The sequence below is a fragment of the Protopterus annectens genome, chromosome 4.part1, assembly GCF_019279795.1.
Source record: "Protopterus annectens isolate FY-2018-M chromosome 4.part1, PAN1.0, whole genome shotgun sequence".
NCBI lineage: Eukaryota > Metazoa > Chordata > Ceratodontiformes > Protopteridae > Protopterus > Protopterus annectens.
In genome coordinates, this window is record NC_056734.1 from 1,015,772,575 (window position 1) to 1,015,793,719 (window position 21,145).

At 42.1% G+C, this 21,145-nt stretch overlaps 1 protein-coding gene across 1 annotated transcript in view; it reads left to right on the forward strand.

Moving 5' to 3' along the window:
* Nucleotides 1-21,145, forward strand: part of RFC4 (replication factor C subunit 4) — a 1,279,614-nt gene that overhangs the window by 1,026,350 nt on the left and 232,119 nt on the right. The window contains exon 8 of the mRNA XM_044070726.1: nt 10,283-10,363. Coding sequence (XP_043926661.1) covers nt 10,283-10,363 — 81 coding nt within the window. The remainder of the gene's footprint in view (nt 1-10,282; nt 10,364-21,145) is intronic.

The window sequence follows — 21,145 nt, forward strand, 5'->3', positions numbered from 1 at the left end:
ATCACCAATACCTGCAATTATGTCTTGGAAAAACTCGCCCTGCCTCCTTTTGAGCCAGCCGCTACAGCTGATATAAAGTTTTTATCTTGGAAAACAACTCTGCTCCTTGCAATAACCTCTGCAAGACGAGTCTCAGAGCTACAGGCACTCATGGCTGTTGGAACCTTCTATCATTTTTTATCCAGACAGGGTTTCTCTGAGGACAAACCCGACATTTATGCCTAAGGTAGTGTCCAGTGTGGCCCTTAACCAAACTATTCATCTGCCTACTTTTTATCCAAACCCATAGAATAAGGGGGAGAGAATTCTACATTCTTTCGACATACACAGACAGTTACGCTTCTACTTGAACAGAACCAAAGCTTTCAGAAACAGAGCAACTACTAGTGGCATATGCTGCAGGATCACAAGCAAAGGCTATCTATTTCAAAGTGAATAGGCCACTGCATTCATTTCTGCTATTCACAACATGGCAAGGCAGTGCCTAAGGGCATTAGGCCACATTCAGCCAGAGCAACAGCCACTTCAGCAGCCTTCCTCAGGGGAGTACCAACCAAAGACATTTTAGAGGCTGCTACCTGGAGTTCAGTGCACACCTTTGCAAAGCACTATCATTTACCACTGTACTCTAAATCCAGGGCAGGCTTTGCCGCTGCAGTTCTGCAGGGCCTCATAGCCGCTCCTAATGCTATTTAGCTCCAGCCTCCCAACCATAGCTTTGGGATTCAACCCAAGTGTATTGACTGCAACAGTGAAACACGAAGAACATAGTACAGTTGTGTACACTTACCATAAATGTAGATGTTTGAGTGTATTCACTTTTGCTGTCCGGGTTACCCACCCACCATCCCCCATATTTTTGCTGGAACTTATTTTCACTTCTCTAATCTATACAACCTATGTGGTGTATTTGCTTGTAGATGAAGGTATAATATATATTTGGTGCATGCATATTTTATTGGCATATTTTTAGTCTACCCTTTTGGGGGCACCTGACATCTGGGGCAAGAAAAACTGAAGAAAATGGTGTCGGCTGCATCTTTTATACCCCTGGCGCACTGACGTCAGGGAAGAGGCGACAGCAACCAACGCTGGACCTAGACTTTGGAATTCAGGCCGACTGAGGGTAGCCTGCCAGCAGGATAACCCAAGTGTAATGACTGCAACAAGTGAATACACTCAAACATCTACATTTATGGTAAGTGTACACAACTGTACTTTCTCTTTATCATTTTGCATGATCTCAATTAAGACTGCCTCAGTGATTTTACATTGAATACTGGTCAGGCTGATGGATCTAGAGTGGTTTGGGTTTTATTTCACCATGCTTTCCCCAGTGAATGACTGACCACTGTAGATTATCACCATAGGTCAAGAATGTGTTCACATTCTTTCATTTTGTTTAACTTGATACGTATTTAGTTAGGTCTCCCTTGGTAACTGTTTAGGGAAACAACAGGATGTGTTGTATGAACCCACTGAACCAGAGTTTTTAATTTATTTGAGGCAGCAGTTATCTTTATACTTATGTTAGGATTGCCTTCTCCTACCATTATAACTCCGGCATTTCTTTTTTTGCAGTGAAATTTGCACAGCATTCCCTTAAGCAGCTGCTTTATTGACTTTGTTCTTCCAAGTGGTCAGAGGTTGGACTGTTACACTGGCTGTAACATACTTCCCCAAACTGCATAATGCAGATAAAAAAAATTCATAACCAGGCAAACTAACCCCCAGGACTTGAACATCTGAAATCTACAAAGAAAACAAAGTACACCTTGGAGCGCTAAAGGCAGCTTTTACCAGTATAAACTATTGTGTTTGAACAAGTAAAGCTGTGCCACCATGGTAGAGGTGGTTAAAAGGTAGTTTAATAGACTCAAACAATAAAATCTATAAAAACTATGAAACTCGGAGTAAAAATAAAAATAAATACAAATGGATATGTGCTTTCGGCAGTTGCCTTCTTCAGATCCTGTTTTGTTAGCAGAACTTCCTGGTTTTAAAAGGTAATGATCTGTCAATCTCACAGTCATCTCAGAAGTCTCCACCCCTTGAGCAAAGGCTTTAAAGGGACCATCCTGCTCAAGCCAGGCAACTGTGAGTCAGCAATCTATCCAGTCTCAATAATTTCTGTTATGTTGAATAGATCTCCTCCTCTCAAACTTCTTCAATAACTTCCAATGCCATGAAAGAAAATTTGGGATCAGGGTATTTGGTAATATATTGAAACAGAGCACTGGTTTTGTTGTGTAATCTGATGTCATTCAAGTGACACAGAATTTGTTCCTTATATGGTTTGTTGTTCTTGTCAACATAAAATCTGTTACACAGATGGCAGGTGGCAACATATATAGCATTTTTAGTGTTACAATCTGTGTACACTCTGAACCTGTATGTTTTCATGGTAATTGGATGCTTGAATAGATTGCTGGAATTTATGGAGCAGCAAGCTCTGCATTTTCTACAAGGAAATGTACCACTTCTCGAAGTCATTTGTCTAGCTCCAGATCCGTGTTTATCATGGCACAATAACCTCTTTTAAGTTCTTTTTATTGTTGAAGCAGAATCTAGGCATCTCACCAACTTATACGTCTGTTATCATCAGCTGTCAGTATCTTCCAATTCCTCCTGATGACCTCACATACCTGTTGACCATCATTACTGAATGTAAGCAAACACCTCAGCCCTCCAGTTTCACTTTTTTCTCTGGGATTCAGTTCATCTTCCTTGTGTGTCTGCATCTGAGAAATAAGGCTGAACTCTTATGTTTCTTAGATGCTTGTTATCCAGGACTCCTTTCTGAATTTCCCTCTTTTTATATATCCAAGTTTGTGGAAACATTGCATCAAGTGATCTGTCTCTTCCTTGTATGTGTCCTCATTGGTACAAAGTCTGGATGTTCTAAGAAGCTGACCTTTAATGACATGTGAATAAACATGTCCTTGTGTGCATGTTAGTCCTATGTAATAAATGATTTTTACAGCAATATTTCCTATGTGTTTGAGTATTGAGATTGCCATACTGTAGTGTAACATCTAGAAAATCTATCTTCCCTCTAGAGATAGAAGATAGATTTTCTAGGAAGAATATCACTTCAGCCATGTGTCCGCAAACAAATGTGCCACAGGGAAATGTCTCGTTGCCTAGGCTCCTGAACCCATAGTTGACACACAGAAGTATTAAGACACTACATGAAATGTAGAGTGAAACGGAGGTCAGACCAAGCTTAAAAGTAAATACAGTAGATTAGCTCATTTTAATGTACAAAGGCCAGTAAGTTTCACTGTGAATATAGGTGAATTTTGTGAAATCTTCTTCACTGATTTCTGTTTTGAATACATAGGTTCAAAATAGGAGGAGTTGAATTTTCCTAAACTTTCTTGTGGAAAGGGTTGCACCTCTAAGTTATGTAATTCTGCAAGTTATCTGTACCTTGTACAAAATTTTTATCAAAGTATGTGTGAAGTATGCATTTGCACACAGGATAATGTGATTGAGGGACTCCCATCAGTGCACAATCCTACACAAGGTCTTTCTGTTGTGAATCACACACACAAACTTAAATCATGAGGGCAGGTAAGGACCTTTTGACATGTATAGTCTTGACAGTTTCTTTGTTGAATAAGTTACAGAAAAGTTGCCATTTGCTGGATACAGCACATTTTGAAACATAATACTGCAACAAAACTACTTGAAATTGAAAGCCCAGGTGCACAAAATGATCACTAAAAGACAACCAAAAAATAAAAAAACAGAAAAGAAAAATCTCAGTCTTTCTCCAGTAGCCTGCAGGTTTGAAGGGAAATTTACGTTCAACGATCCAGAAGCACACACAGAAGGAGAGTGAAAAGGAAACAGGACTTCGGAAAAAATGTAACACATACTATAAAGAAAACGTGGTCAGCCAGGGAGATGCATTGATTTAGAATATATCTAAAAGATCACTAACAGAGACAGAGAAAGCAGTGTTAGAGCAAGGCCGCTCATTTATTCTAGTGCAAAAAGCGGAAGTAACAGACTTTATTTTGGACTTGAAATGCTTTACAAGATCAGTAATGCTTAAACTTGGTTGTGGTAATAATGGAGCTGGTAATGATTTTAAGTTTAACAAACCTAGCACGTTTACTGCTGTAAATCATCCAGTACTTGAAGTGTTTGAGAAATTATGCATAGAAGAATTATATAAGAATGTTAATGGAGACAGTAAATGTAAAAGAAAAAATAACCTATACAATAGTTTTAACTAGTGAGCAGTATATGGCACTGATCAAGTTGCAGGAAGATCATACTATAGCAATACACCCAGCCGATAAAGGGGAACCTTTTGTAATTATGGATTGTGAACGTTATGTTAATACGCATGAAGCAAATGTTAACCGATGATAAGGTATATAAGATTACTGATTTCAAAGAAGTGGAAAGGATGGTGAATAGAGTGCATAGAATGCTGAATGAATGTTTATCAAGAATTATTGAACATCAGGTGTATGTATATTTTATGACTGAGACCCCTGCTGAGACCAATAGTCTCAGGATGAAATTGGTGTACTGAGTCGATTTCAGTATTTCTAGAGAAAATGTTTAGACCATTGCTGGATAGGAATCCAATAATAATTGGAGATTCAATGCAGTTTTTAAATGATTTATATATATTTTTTAGAGGTAGGGTAGAGAGACAGAATCTGATTTTAGTAACATTAGATGTTCAATTACTGTTTACTAGGATACCAAATGAAAGGGGGATTTTGATGCTTCAGCAATATTTGATTAAGAATAGTGAGTACGACAGTAAATTTATAGATTTATGTCTTCTCATGGAAATAGTGCTAGAAAACAGTGTTTATATTTGACAATGATATTTGCATACACATAGATGGCATAGCTATGGGCACATCTTGTGCAAATAGCTACGCCAGCCTAGTCATAGAATTGTCCTTCCATGCTTTTATTAATGCTACAACACCATTTTTAAATTTTACAATGGAATTTCCTTATGAGGAAATTGCTTATTTGGATGTATATGTTCCCAGATATATGGGGGAGGAGGTTAGTAGTAGAGTACACAGGAAAAACATGTTACAGGAATAATCTGTTACATAGAAGCAGCATGCAGCCCCCTCATATGTTTGATAACACACTGAAGAGGCAGGGGATGAGAGTATCACAGCTATGTGCAAAAGAAGATATTTTTCAAAATGAGATTAAAGAACTTGAGAGTAGACTGATAAAAAGGGGTTATAATACACAGAGAAAACAATACATTAATTGAGGTAAAGGGGAAGAGAAACACAGGCGAGGTTATATTTCTTTGAGAGATCAGAAGTAATGAACAGTCAAGAGGCTATAAGATCTAAAAGCATAGTTAGAATGCCAGTGTATTACTCCAGTAATGTGAAAAATGCACTAGATGTTTATAGGAAATTTTGGCCAGTCTTAGTGATGGATAAGCAAATAAAGGAGCTTGTAGGGGTTACCCCGAGTTTTTATATAAGAATATGAGATCCCTAAAAAGAAGGCTATGTTCTAAAAGGAAAGAGAACCATAGTGAAAAGGGAGTTAACCTAATAACCATCCCATGTAAAAAAAATTAACTTATCCGGTTATATAGATAACATCAGGGCAGTTTGTTCATCCTGATTTAAATAAAGTCTTCACTTTTAGAGTTGAAGCTACCAGTGAAATCACGCATGTGGTTTATTTAGCACATTGCACAGAATGTTGCTCATTCTTTGTAGGCAAGACTCACCTCAGGTTATGAGATAATAATATGAATAATAAAATCACCAATACTCTGGCTAGGCACATTGTCAATAAAGGGGATGCACACAGTTTTAGCTTCCTAGCAATTGATAGAACTAGAATAGATGAAAGATGGGGAGACATTAGAAATAGGACGGAAGTCAATTAGGTTAGATGGATCATAAGATTAAAAGCGGATAGTGGTAGAGATCTGAATGAGCGTTCTATAGCTATGTCAAGAATCTCAATGGCAACACCCAGATCTGCTCTGAGTTACAGCACAAAGGCATGAAAATTACAGAACCAACTGATATTGCCAACATCCTGGCAGATAGGTTCATTGCTAACTTTACCCCCCCCCCCTCACCCCCTAAAGGGCCCATATCTATACAGGAAGAATGCAGAGTCCCTGTAATCACAACTATGCAGGTGAAAGCTGCACTCTCTAAAGCCAAAAACACAGAATCCATGGGACCAGACAACATCCCAGGCTGTGTTTTACACGAACTTCAGAATGAACTGGCTCCCCACTTAAGCACCATGTTCAATAATAGCCTCGCATCAGGCTTTGTGCCCACTGAATGGCGCACAGCAACAGTTATCCCACTCCACAAAGGGAGAGCCACCACTGATCCCGGGAACTATAGACCTATTAGCCTGACTAGCCTGGTCTGCAAAGCCATGGAACACATCATCATGGAACTCATAAACAAAGACATTGGTAACCTCCAAACTCTGGATCCCACCCAGTTCAGGTTTGTGAAAGGCAGATCATGCCTCCTGAACCTGATCAACTTCTTTGAGGCAGTCACCAAAGCCGTAGATGAGGGTAAAGTGGTTCACACAGCCTATCTTGACCTCGACAAGGCTTTCGACACCATCCCCCATTCTGGAATTATAGCTAAACTCAATAAACTAGGCATAAATCCCTACGTCACAAGATGGGTTGCCAACTGGCTCACTGACAGAACCCACACTGTAAAAGTTGCAGACTCCAAATCTGACTTCAAACCAGTGACAAGTGGAGTACCACAGAGTTCCGTCCTGGGACCGCTCCTGTTTGATATCTACTTCTCTGAAGTACAGGCTAACACAGAAGGCCTCTGGCTAACAAAGTTCACAGATGACTGCAAACTAGGAGCCATAGTCAAGTCTCCAAATGATGTGAACATCCTACAGAAGGGCCTCTCTGAGACAGATGCCTGGTGTCAGAGCCATGGCCTCAAGCTCAGTGCCAAAAAGTGCAGTGTCATCCCCTTTGGTAAAAACTCTGTACCCATGAACTACCACATAGGCAGCAATCTACTTAACAACGAATGTGTGATGAGACCTTGGGACCAAGGTGGACAGTAGTCTCTACTTTGATAGTCACATCGCCACAGTAGTCAGGAAGTCCTTCTACGTGGCACACCTCATCATAAAAGGGTTCTCGTCCAGGAAAAAAGAGGTCATTAGACCCATTATAGAGTACAATGCCCCTTTCGGAATGTACCTCACAAGACATATGCAGCAGCTGGAAAGGCCACAGAAGTACCTCACAAAGAGCATTACTGGACTCAAACAAATTCCCTACACTGACTGCCTCAAAAAACTCCAGCTTTACTCCGTAGCATATCGCCTACTCAGAGGTGATCTCTGCCTAACATATAAAGCTATGTCAAACCCAGATCTGTTGGACATGCTACACCTAAAGAAATCCCAATCCCTCCGAGCTACACGCTCTAGGGACCTAAACCTTGTCACCACAATAAACAGGACATGCTGGAGGGATAGATTCCAATCCTAGAGACTTCCCATACTTCGGAACAGGCTACCCATCTATGTCAAGCAAAGTTCTTCATTAGCACTTTTCAAGAAAAATCTTGATGAGTGGATGGGAAATAAGAAATACACCCCGGGGATTACGTCTGTGTCTCTACTCGTCAGTGGCACAGGAAAATAACTTTCTTGGGTGGCTTAAGCCAGGGAACCTTGTTGGCTAGGCTTGCATAGGCCCTTGGGCCGATAGCCTAGTACCTACCTATAAACCTATGAACCTATGACAAGGTTCCTATTAAACCTGTGTTAAAAACGAGACCTCTACAGAGCAGAGGTAGAGTGTGAAGGTATTTAATGCCACTTTTAATGTCTTTTAATATACTGATTTAATGTGTTCTTTCATATGTGATCATAAATTGACGTTTTTAATGTAGTTTAATTTTAAATATTGGCATTGTTGGTCGACTGTACACCAAATAGAAGCAGTAGTGTCTTTTTAAATGTTTAGTCAGTAAAGTTTGAATTACAACAGTCATAGAAGATGGTATTTAATGAGAGTGTTCTTGGTTTGTTTTATTAACGTCTGATGAAGCAGTAGAAATAACTGTGAAAGCGCTTGCGTCTATGTACTGTGTTGGATTTAATAAAACAGTCTGAATGTTTTAATAATATTATGGTCATCATTTTGTTCTGCTTCGTGTATGTGTGTTGGATTAATTATTTTATGGAGCAGTACATTCATCTGGTGCCTGTCATTTGTGTTGTTGTGTGGATTTATTTATTTTATTGTTTATCAAGATTGTCCTACTGGTTACATAAAAGGCCCCTTTTCAGTAGAGGCCCTGGGAGAAAGGTTCTATATAGAAATGTAAACAGAACAGTTGTTGAATATTAAGGCTTCTTTGCAGAAACCATGGATTGAGCCAATGATCTTTAGATATTCAGTCTAATGCTCTCCCAGCTGAGCCATACCTCTCAACTGTGTAAAATTTCGCAGAATGTTCAGTTTTTGCCACATATGTTTGGTCTGTTCCTTATAAAATTTGTGGTTTTCTGACAAATCACGGAGGACTGAAGTCATTAAATGATGAGTTTCAGACTTCAAATCCTTCAGAAAATGCGAACAGAAATCCTGTCACTCCATCAGCTTTCTAAGTTTATAAGAACGATATTTAAAATCTGTCCCTATTTTTGGGCCTTTGTTCCCCCATAATTTTAGACTTTGTCCAGGTTTCTTGTGCTAAGAGGTTGAGAGGTATGAATTGAGCTATTTGTGCAAAACAAAACAAAACAAAAAAAAAACATAATGCACTTTGAGTACCAACAAATTGCTCTCTTGTATCATGTGAGTAACCATACATATGTAGCTGCCACCTTATACTGAACAACTATGATACGGACTGCCTTGCGTTCATCTGCTGACAGTGAGCCAGTTGTGGAAAGTAGTAAACCAGCTGCTTATTTTTCCTTTAACTCCATGAAAGAAACAAGCAGATGTACTTTCTAAATGTAAATGAGAGTTCTGCAAGAATCATTGGGAGTGTGGGAGAGTATGCACATTGCTGGTGGCTTCCTGTATAGATGTACATATCAAGACCATACAGACCGCCTCAAGGCCCTATCTCTGTATTCTTTCTCCTATAGGCTTTTGAGGGGAGGGATCTATGCCTGGCATACAGGGCATTGTCAGACCCCACTCTGATGGACCTCCTGCATATCCACATAACAAACAGCACCAGAATTACCTGTTATAAAGACTTAAACCTTGCCTGTGATATAAATAGATCCTGCTGGAGAGAGAGGTATGTATCCCAAAGACTACCCCATCTATGGAACAGGCTCCCCATCCATGTGAAACAGAGTTCCTCCCTAACCCAATTCAAGTGCAACTTAGACAATTGGATGGGAAACCAGAAATTCATCCCTGGTCTGGCACTTATGTCTCTACTGGACAGAGGTAACCTGTAAATGATTCATCTCTTATGCCCATGCTTACACTTAAGGGCATCATAACTTTTCAGAGATTTGGGATGCATGGCTAGGCTTAAAAAGGCCCTTGTGGTCGTTAGCCTAGTAAACACCTATGTACCTATAAGAGAGTTTTTGCAATTGATATTTCTTGGCCAGCAAGCTGCATCTCCCTACAGTTGCCAGTAAAAGGTAAGTACTTTCTTCCTGGATAAGGATGACTTTCCTGGCAATGGGTCTTGCTGTAAAGTGCTGTGTAACTTTGATAGGAAGGAAGAACTGGGACAGGTAGGGATTATTTAGCCAGAACTTGGGGGGGGGGGGGTTATTTGGATAGCTTCCCTTTTAATTCTAGGGACAAGAATTTCTAGAGAATAGGAACAAAGGCAGCAGAGGTCCTAGAAGATATTGTACTCCCATTTAAGACTTTCTGCTTAATAAGCTTTTGTCATTGTTTTGTAATGATCCAATATGTATGCTATTTACCAAGTTGTATATTGTTTTCTAGCTGTGTAATTTCTGGGAGTGTTTACTATTAGAAGCAGTTACCTTTGCTAAAAAAATAATTAGTTGTATCACAATATAGTATCTTTAAAGTCTATAGCATTTAATGGAATAATGTATGTGGAGATTTCTATTAACTTCAGTAATGAAGTGAATGTACGAATATCAAGTGTTTCAGGTCATCAGAATACATATGTTTTATTTAAATATTTTCAGGAATTTGCATATTTTTGAAAGTCTTTTTCATTGTTGTTTTAAGCCTTTGGTTGCTGGAAACAAGTCTGTTTTTCATATTACATGTTGCTTTATTTAGGTTGTCCCTAGGAAGATGATTGATGGTTTGATCACTGCATGCCACAGTGGTTCCTTTGAGAAGCTTGAAAGTGCTGTAAGGGTAAGCAAAATCTCTGCAGACAGATATTTATCTACTGAATGCTGTTGCTGTTGGATACTGTCAAACTGTTTTACAATGAGATGTTGGTGCCTGAAAAGCATAATACTAATCACTTTCAGGGTCAATGTTGTTCCTAAATTTAAAATAACAGCTAGCCGATACTTTGATCAGAAAATGTGAACTAAAAAAAATGTATCCGATGTGCTTCCATTCCTGGCAGTCTACCTTGTTGTGTCAGTCTTCTTCAGAGCTTTCATCCTCTTAAATATCCGAGTTGGAAAATAGTTGAATCCATCTTGGCTGAGAGAGCACCTATAGGTATTAAGTTGGAAACTGATCTATCCGTGGCATATGATGTTGGTAGCATCATGATGCAGAAGTCTGTCTAGCTGAATATAGAAGTTAATTATGATCATCAAGTAACAGATTAAAGACATCACTCTGAAACAAGATCGACACAGAATCACCCTGCTGGTGTGGGTGTAGGGCATCTGCCTGTAATGCCACCATATTGAATTAGATTGGCAGTCCGTGGTCCTGGAAGGCTGGTGAAGAGAAAAGTGTGAGCAAGCCACTGGATGGCTCACCTTACAAGAAGAATGTAAAGGATTATTCAATGCCATTGAAACCTCTGTGGATGTGGGACAAGGAGGGGTTGATGATACAAAAATCCCCATGTGCCAAGCTTGACCTTTCCATTTGTATACTCTTTTAAAATGCACTGTTAAGCTACTTCCCTGCAGTGCAATAGCTCTGGTGGTTCCACTGTCCATAATTTACTTCTTGACAGAACAGAGAGTAACTGGACCGCATGTGGTCAGCATGTGGGAGAGAAAAAAAATGTGTTTACATAGTCCTTGTTCTCTGGTGAGTCATTAATGGGTGCATTCAGGCCTAGCTCAGACCAGCAGTAAACAAGCTATCCCCTCCATCCAGCTAGTTGGCTTCCCTGAGATTCCTCCAGTGCATGTAGGAGGAGTGATAGCGTCTTCAGGCTACAGGAAGTGTAATTAAGCTGCCCTTAGTAGCTCACTTTAAATAAAGTAAATGTAAAGGTGGCCACCCAGTTGTCCAAACAGCATTTATGAGTAGAAACTACTGTTTTCCAACAGTTTTTTTTTTCCTGACTCAAGGAAAAATCCATGAGAGTAGTGAGTGACCCTGTTCCATTGGACATGCCAGTCTTCCTGTATGACCAGGGAATTTTATCATATGACAGCTAAGATAGTGATAGCACAGAATACCTGGTTACAGTTGAGGAAATGTCAGCATTATCCAGGGAATTTCAAGAAATCAAGCAGCGAACTCTGACATAAACATCCCTGTTTCTCAGCATTGGCGCATTCTGCAGTAGGTTAACATGGAAATTTGTGTTCCACTGTTGAGTTGTATTTTTTTGACATACTCCTGTGTTGGACACATGTCCTTCATGACAGCACACTCTATGGCATTACATATTGGGCTAGGAGTGCATACCTGATGTCTGTATTTTTCAGTTCTTTTCTGCTGCTCACACAGTTCACAACTTGATCTTATCATTCACCTTGGCAAATTTGCACATACAGGGCTTCAAAGCTAAAGCCTTCAGTGCTGCGTTTGCCGCTACTGCAGCATGATAACAAGCACTACTTTAAGTGCTAGGAATAGAAAAAAGTGAGAGGTTTCATGTAATGTGCGGTGTCTGATGCTACCATTGCAGGATTGTCAGTGGGTTCCCTCTTATGATGTCAGGCCTTAGGTGAAGTAGTCTGTGGCATCATCATACCTTCTTCCAGTTAAGTCTTTTTTTCAGGTTGGACTTGCTGTCTGTATGTGCTGGCAGTTCCCTACTTGACAACTAACTTGTAGAGCTTGTACTCGCCATTTGCAGACCAGGTTTCTTCTCCCTAGGTTTCTCCCAGTACCAATCAGGAGTTCACAAGGCTCACTTTGAGGAGGGTTTTTTGGGTCCTGTTGCCTCTGTGGCTCCTGCAAGGCAGGCCTAAATGTTTGACATTTGCCAGCTGTTAGACATCATGTGGAATATACCTCATGGCTGTTAAGGAGTACACTCTCAGGTAGCAGTGCTTAGGACCACTGTATACGTCTCCAGCTCCTCCATCAGATATGCTTACCCTGACTTTGCACTCCTTTCAACTGAAATCCATAGCTTACTGTTTATGAATTCAGTCTTGCACAGCTTGATATGAGCAATGGCTTTACCCATCTCAGGATGTTTGGGGAGGGAGATCTCCCTCTGTGCCCTTGCAGGAACTAATAGAATACAGATACCTTCTTCTAGGAGATAGATCAGGGCAAGTGTTTCATTCCCTGCAGCCACTCTCCAAATTACCATTCATTTGAGCAGTCCCTTAGGCTGATGAAGTCCTCCATTAACTCGCCTTTGGCCCCTTGATTTTCTCTCAGAAATGCTTGAATTGAAAATTATGTAAGATGTAGGAGGCTAGTGTTATACTTTTTTTATACAGTATCCTGGATCATATGATATACAAGGAAATCTGACCAAAGGCCATGGGGAATTTGCCAGTAACCACCCTCAGGCTCTATCTACCATCTTTTTCAAGGAGGCGAGTCATGTAAGTCTTGATGTAAACCCGAGCTGAGCCTGAAATTGGTCAATTCTGATCAGTGCACTACCCAGGTAAACAAATATAAATACAGTAAATGTAAAGGTGGCCATCCAGTTGTACAAGCTACATTTGAAGGACAACAAGGAATCACATTGCTTGACCCACAGAGGAAGTTTATTCCAGAGCAGGGTAGGTGCTGAGTGATGAACTGTCACTTCATTTTGTTTTATTTCCTGATGTAGGTTTAGATGTCTAGTTCTAGTGTTGGCTGCACAGTTTGATTTACTGAAAAACGGGAGATCAAGAATAACAGAATTCCTAAGGGCACAATAAGCAGGGCTTAAAGCTTTACTCCGTAATCTAGAAGACAATAGAGTACAGGGACAAGGCTTCCAGTCTTTCTAGTAACTAAGAATGTTCATCGTGTTTCACTGTTGCAGTCATTACTCTTGGGTTATCCTGCTGGCAGGCTACCCGCAGTCGGCCTGAATTCCAAAGTCCTGGTCCGGCGTCGGTTGTTGTCGCCTCTTCCCTGATGTCAGTGCGCCAGGGGTATAAAAGATGCAGCTGATGCCATTTTCTTCAGTCTTTCTTGCCGCGCGGTGCCCGAAGCAAAAGCAGTTCGCAAGTGCCGGTCGACCGACTGCTGAGATTTTCAAATCCGAATTTCAGAACCGAAGTCTTCATTAAAGCTAAGTACCCCATTGGGGAAACTTTTTTCTTGCACCAGACCGATGTCAGAAAAAGTTAACAATTGTATTTCTTGTGGGAAACAAATACCTCATAAGGATTTTCACTCTTACTGTATTCCTTACCTAGGCCCTAACCACGACGTTGCTAGCTGTCGGTTTTGTGCTAGATTTAACCAACGCACTATTAAGTGTCGGTTCGATTTTGCATTTCATTACTTTGGCTGAAGGTTTAATTATATAATGCTGTCAGAACAGCCGATGATCAGAGTTTACAAAAAACGCAAGGACAAGGAAAAGCAAAGGCATCCGAGGTCCAAAACCGACGACAAGGCCTCCATTAGGTCAGTCACCGTTTCTCAGTGAGGCGCTTTCGCAGCCCCTGGCGCCCACTACCTCAGAGCCACAGGCCGCTTCCGACTCCCACGTGGAGCCAACCAGGCCTCTGGATACTCAAGGTATTGAACACTTGAAAATCATTCCCTCAGATGGGTCCGGAGCCGATGAGCAGGCATCGGCTTCTGGGGGTGTCTTCAGACCTACACAGTTATATGTTAAACCATCTTCAGCTTCAAAGACTAAAGCAGCTCTAAAGACAAAGAAACAAGTACAGCATTCTCATACTCTGACTTCTATGCCTAAAAAACAGATGCTTAAAATGGCCGAAGACCTAATTACTTTGATCAGGGGTTCCCATTCCCCTCCTGATAAGAGGCCTAGGCAAGAGACAGAATATGATTCTTCTGATCAGGTTTTTATTTCCTCTGATTCCTCTTCTGAACAGGATTATTCTATTCCTCCCTATGAGGATTCTGATGCTGAAGAATCCATTCCTTCAGCCTCTCCTCCTGAGGATTATTCTTTTGGGGAAACCCTGCATACCACGAGGGAGCATTTCCACTGGGAGAGCCAAGATTACTCAGAATCTAAGAAAAGGCTCTGAGACTTTCTGCTACTTCCTCAGCACAGACCCATTGCTATTCCACCTGTTTTAGACATTGTAGATGATGTATTTTCAGAGTCTGGCCTGTCCCCTGACTCTTTACCCCCTGCACCTGCTAAGCCAGACAGATACTACAGGGTCCCAGATTCTCATAAATTCCTGTATAAAAACCCCGCTGCTGACCCAGAAACTATATCTCAGGGTCCCAAAGGGGTCAAAGCTTCCACTGCAAAAAACCCTGTCCCCTCTGATAGGGATTCTAGGGCACTGGACAGATGGGGGAAAAAAGTTTACACTTCTGCTACCTTGGCTGTAAGGGCTTTAAATTGTCAGTTTCATATGCTTAAATATCAGAAATATTTAATGTCATTGCTTAAACAGAAAATGTTGACAAATTCTGAATGTTCAGAGAACAAGGAAATGCAGGATTTATTGCATGCAGCTGAACAAGTGGGAAAGCATACTTTGCAATGTGGTTATGATTCACTGGAGGCCTCTTGCAGGGCCGCTATTACAGGTTCTGTTATTAGAAGGCACACTTGGTTAAAGGAACAGAATCTGCCTGATCATGTTAAAGCAAAATTATTAGATGCTCCATTACAACATGATACTTTGTTTGCTGCTAAAGCAGAAGAGGTGTTGAAGAAAATGGAGGATAAAGCAAAATCCATGCAGACAGTTAAGGATTTCTTACAGGTACAGCCAACCAGATTTAGTAGGAACTGGCCTTCAAAAAAATTGGTCCTTTCCAGTGTCAGACAGGCCACAAAGAGGCAAATACAGACGTCCCAGAGGCAGATCTCAGCCCCATGGATCATACAGGCCTAAACAATGGGATGCTCCTACCTCCAAACGCAGAGAAGGCAAAGTACAACCTTACAGGAAACAGTCCCAAAGACTTTCCTCTGCCAGATCCAAGCACTTTTCTTTTGTCAGCCCCCTTAGGGGGAAAACTAGCACTTTTTTCACCAACTTGGCAAATGATTACCCAAGACAAATGGGTCTTGAACATAGTGTCCCAAGGCTTACAGGTTCCATTTTCACACCCTACCAAGGGCAAAAGGTATGCCAGACCTGCCACACAATCAGTGGGCAGAGGCACAAAAGCAAGTTACAGCCCTCATGGACATGAGGGCCATTCAACAGGTACCACAACAAGAGCAGGAGTAAGGATTTTACGCCAGACTTTTCTTAGTGCCCAGAAAGGACAAAACCTGGAGACCAATACTGGACCTGTCTATACTAAACACGTTTCTGGAGGTTCCAAAATTCAAGATGTTGACTCTACAGAAGCTACTGCCCATGCTGGACAAGAAGGCCTGGCTCGTAACTTTGGACCTAAAAGAGGCATACCTGCATGTCCCAATCAGACAATCTTGCAGAAGATACCTCAGATTCATAGCTGGCTCAATGAACTTACCAATTCTCTGCACTGTCCTTTGGCTTATCTACTGCGCCCAGGGTCTTCACAAAATGCCTGGCACCAGTAATTGCATCTTGCAGACAGAGGAATACAAATATATCCCTACTTGGACAACTGCCTTATTTAAGCAGAGAACAAAGACATTCTTCTAAAGCATGTGGCGTTTGTAAAAAGATTACTAATTTGCCTAGGGTACACAGTAAACGAAAAGAAATCAAAACTAGTACCCTCTCGAGATAATATTCCTGGGTGCAAGCTTAAATACAACTGCCCAGATGGCTTATCTCACGCCAGACAAACAAAGGCAACTGATTTCTTACTTCAAAAAGCTGGCAACAAAGACCCAGTTATCTGCAAGGAAAATCCTGCAGGCCTTGGGCTTCATGGCATCCTGCATTCTACTAATTCCATATGCCAGACTGCATGTGAGGAAACTACAATCTAAAAAGTGTTTGGACTCAACATTGTCACAACCTGGCAACAGTAATTACCCCTCATTCCCTGCCTGCAAAAGGAGTTTCGATGGTGGGCACAGGCCTGTCACCTAAACAAGGGTCTACCATTCACTTTACCCACAGCCAGACAGACACTGACAACGGATGCATCCGATTATGCCTGGGGGGCCCATATGGCAGGAAAATGTATTCAGGGCACACATGGCCTCCAAGCCAGATGCATCTTCACATCAGTCAAAAACAGATGCTAGCTGTTCAGAATGCCCTGACAGCTTTCAAGGACCTACTTCATCCAGGACAGCTACTGATAAAGACAGATAATACTACGGTCATGTGGTACATAAACAAGCAGGGAGGCACACATTCCTACCCCCTCTGCAGACAAACAATGACCTTGTGGGACACAGCATTGACTTATCAAGTTCACCTGCAAGCACAATTCCTGCCAGGAAAAACAAATACTCTGGCAGACGAACTAAGCAGAAACCTCATGGATCCCCACGAGTGGAAACTGGATCCACAAGTCTTCAACATGATAACAAGAAAATGGGGATGCCCAGACATAGATCTATTTGCCTCCCCTCACAACTGCCAATTACAGAGATTTTGCACAAGGATTTATCACAAACAAGCATGGAGAAGTGGACGCCCTATCCTTCAGCTGGAAAAATCTAACAGTATATGCCTTTCCTCCACTGCCTGTCCTTCCCAGGGTACTCCTAAAGGTCAGACAAGAGAAGCCAAAAATGATACTGATTGCACCAGACTGGCCACGCCAGCACTGGTACCCAATCCTAAAGAGCTTGTCTCAAGGTCCAGCATGGATATTGCCTCAAACTTCTCACTTGCCGACCCAACAAAACAATCAGATCCTGCACAGCCAACTCAGGACCTTAAATCTGGCAGCATGGCGGATAATGTAGCCACTCAGAACACTCCTCTTTCAAAAGCTGTTATGGATGTTATCTTGGAGGCCAGGAGGCCCAGTACCAGAAGATCTTATGTCGAAAAATGGAAGAGATTCTGTGCTTGGAACCAAGAACAAGGCATTGACACGCATGTACCAAATATCCCTCAGATTTTACAATACCTAACTGAGATGCTGGACAAAGGCCTTTCCTTTTCATCAGTTAAGATTCATGCCTCTGCCATTTCAGCCCATTACAATACGGAACCACCTATCTTTTCTCATCCTTTAATAAGGCAGTACCTCAGAGGAGCCAAAAAACATCAGGCCTCCAAGGAGAGCACCAGTTCTGGCATGTGACCTCAATTATGTCTTGGAAAAACTCACACTGCCTCCTTTTGAGCCAGCCTCAACAGCTGATATAAAATTTTTATCCGGGAAAACAGCTCTGCTTCTAGCAATAACATCTGCAAGACGAGTCTCGGAGTTACAAGCACTTATGGCTGTGGAACCTTTTATCATTTTTCATCCAGACAGGGTTTCTGTGAGGACAAACCCAACTTTTATGCCTAAGGTGTTGTCCAATGTGGCCCTCAACCAAACCATTCACTTGCCCACCTTTTATCCACACTCACAGAACAAGGGTGAAAAAATTCTGCATTCTTTGGACATACACAGGCAGCTACGCTTCTACTTGGACAGAACTAAAGCTTTCAGAAAGACTGAGCAACTTTTAGTGTCGTATGCTGCAGGATCACAAAGAAAGGCTATCTCAAAACAGACTATTTCTAAATGGATAGGCCGTTGCATCCGTTTCTCCTATTCTCAGCATGGCAAATCAGTGCCTAAGGGCATTAGGCCTCATTCTACCAGAGCAGCAGCCACATGTCCTTCATGGATGCATCTGCAGTCATAACAAATGGGTTGTCCTGTCGTCAGGCAGCCCTTCGGTCGGCCGGATTCCAAAGTCTGGATCCGGCTTCGGCTGATGTCGCACTTCACCAGACGTCATCTCTGCTGGTCTTCGGGTATAAAGGCATCAGCCGATGCCATTTTCCTCAGTCTTTCTTGCTGCGGCGAAGCAGAAGCTGTTCGCAAGTGCCGGTCGGTCAGATCCAGAGATTACTACTACCGAATACTACCAAGACTTCTAAAAAGCTAAGTACCCCGTTGGGGACTCTTTCTTGCCTCAGCCGATGTCAGAAAAAGTCAATAACTGTTTAACTTGTGGGAAACAAATACCTCATAAAGATTTCCACTCTTACTGTCTGCCTTGCTTAGGCCCAGACCACGATGTAGCAGCCTGTTCGGCCTGTGCTTTCAACCGACGAACGCTTAGGCGTCGGTCGGAGTTTGCTGAACAGTTTTTCGGCTCAGATTTTGCGTACATTATGCCGTTGGATCCTCCGACTACCCAAATTGTTAAAAAAAAGACCGACACTCGCGGTCCGCGGTTTCGGCCGAAACCACGGTTAAGCAAGCCGCGAGTGTCTCTGTTTCGGCCGAAACCGAAAAAACTGGTCAATATTCAGCCGAATCCATGACTACTACTGAGGCTCCTGCTACCTTACCTGAATCGGCCTCAGAAATTTTGCCTACAACTGTGGTTCCTAGTGATTTATCAGACACCATCCCTTTGGATGTCTCTACCCCAGCACGTGGTGCTGCTAGGCCTCCTGCAGCCATGTCTATTAAGGCCTTTGCCAGGGCTAAAGCAGCCAAATCTGCTAAATCAGTGCCTGTTAAACCCCCCTCACACAGGCCCACTTCTAGTTCACAAATGCTTACTCTGGCAGAAGATTTAATATCCTTAATTAGGGATCCCAATCTCACCCAGACAGGGCCTCTCAGCCCCAGAAAAGAGACCTAGAGCAGAGCCCCCGAGCCAGTGTCCTCTGATGATTCTGCGGATGACTCAGACATTACAGACCAGCCAGAGGCTCCTTTTTCCACTTATGAAGATTCCGATGCTGAAGAATCCATTCCAGCTGCCTCTCCACCAGAGGAATTTTCCTTTGGGGAAACCTTACATGCCATGAGAGAACAATTCCAATGGCAGGGACAAGATTTCTCAGATTCAAGAAAAGGCTTAGGACTTTTCTGCACTTACCACAACATAGGCCCTTAGCTATACCTCCTGTTCTGCCTGTTGTGGACGATGCATTTAATGATGTCTGCACTGCACCTGATTCTTTACCTCCAGCCCCTGCCAAACCAGATAGATTTTACAGGGTGCCAGACACTCATCACCACCTATACAAGGCCCCACTTGCAGACCCCAAACTATATCCCAGGGGCCTAAGGCAGTAGCCTCGACCACAGCAAAACCCTATTCCTCTGAAAGGGAATCCAGGTCCTTAGAGAGATGGGGAAAAAGTTTACACCTCTGCTACTCTCTCAGCTAGAGCTTTAAACTGTCAGTTTCACATGATCCAATACCAAGAATTTATGCTTGATCAGTTAACTAAAAACTGTCCTCTGATGAATCTTTAGATAAGAAATATGTATTAGAAATGGTGAATAACATCCAACAGGTTAGTAACCATTCCTTAAAATGTGGCTATGATGCACTGGAGGCTTCATTTAGATCAGCCATGACTGGCACAGTGATAAGAAGGCATGCATGGTTGAAAGAACAGGTCTTACGGATCATGTTAAAGCAAAGCTATTAGATGCTCCTATGGATAAGGCCAGTCTATTTGGGAACCTGCCCAGCAGGTAATGAAGAAAATGGAAGAAAAGGCAAAATCTGTACAAACAGTTAAAGATTTCTTACAGGTTCAGCCCCAAGGTTTAGCAGGAACTGGCCTGCCAAAATTGGTCCTTTCCTGACTCCACAAGATCCCAAAGGGGCAGGAATAGACGCTCTAGGGGCAGAAATCAATCCAGAGGAGGTGCCTACAGAGGACGACAGTGGCAAGGCAATAACCGAGGCACAGACACAACCACTGCCACTGCAACAGGACAATCACAGTGACTTGGCTCTGACTCCGCCTACCAGGGAGCAAATAGCAGCACCATTAGGCGGAAAGTTAGCCTTATTTTCGAAAAATTGGCACTATATCACAAAAGACAAGTGGATTTTGCAAACCATAGACCAAGGCTACCGGTTCCACTTCCACACCTTACTAGTAAAAAGAGGAATGCCAAACCTGCCTCCAAATCAAAAAATAGAAGCTCTGCAGCAGATAGCGGAATTAACAAAGATGAGAGCTGTGGAAAGAGTACCAATAACAGAACAGGGCAAAGGATTCTACTCCAGACTCTTCCTAGTGCCAAGAAAAGAGAAAAGCTGGAGACCTATTCTCGACCTGTCCATCTTAAACACATACATCATTGTCCCAAAATTCAAAATGCTGACCCTACAGCAACTTCTTCCCATGCTGGGCAAGGAGTGTTGGCTGGTAACTCTAGATCTCAAGGAGGCATACCTGCACGTCCCCATTCGACCAAATTGCAGAAGATACCTCAGATTTCTTGCAGGATCAGAGCATTATCAATTCTCAGCATTGCCCTTTGGCTTATCTACTGCGCCCAGAGTATTCACAAAATGCCTGGCATCAGTAATCGCTCACTGCAGAGTACAGGGAATCCAAATTTATCCATACCTGGACGACTGCCTGTTACAAGCGGACAACAAAAGCAAGCTGACAACAGATTTACAAAGGGTCATTTACTTGCTACAAGCCCTGGGATACAGTCAATTTACAAAAGTCAAGGCTGATACCATCCCAAACAAGAACATTCTTGGGCGCGGAATTGGACACAGTAAAACAAATGGCATTCCTAACTGCA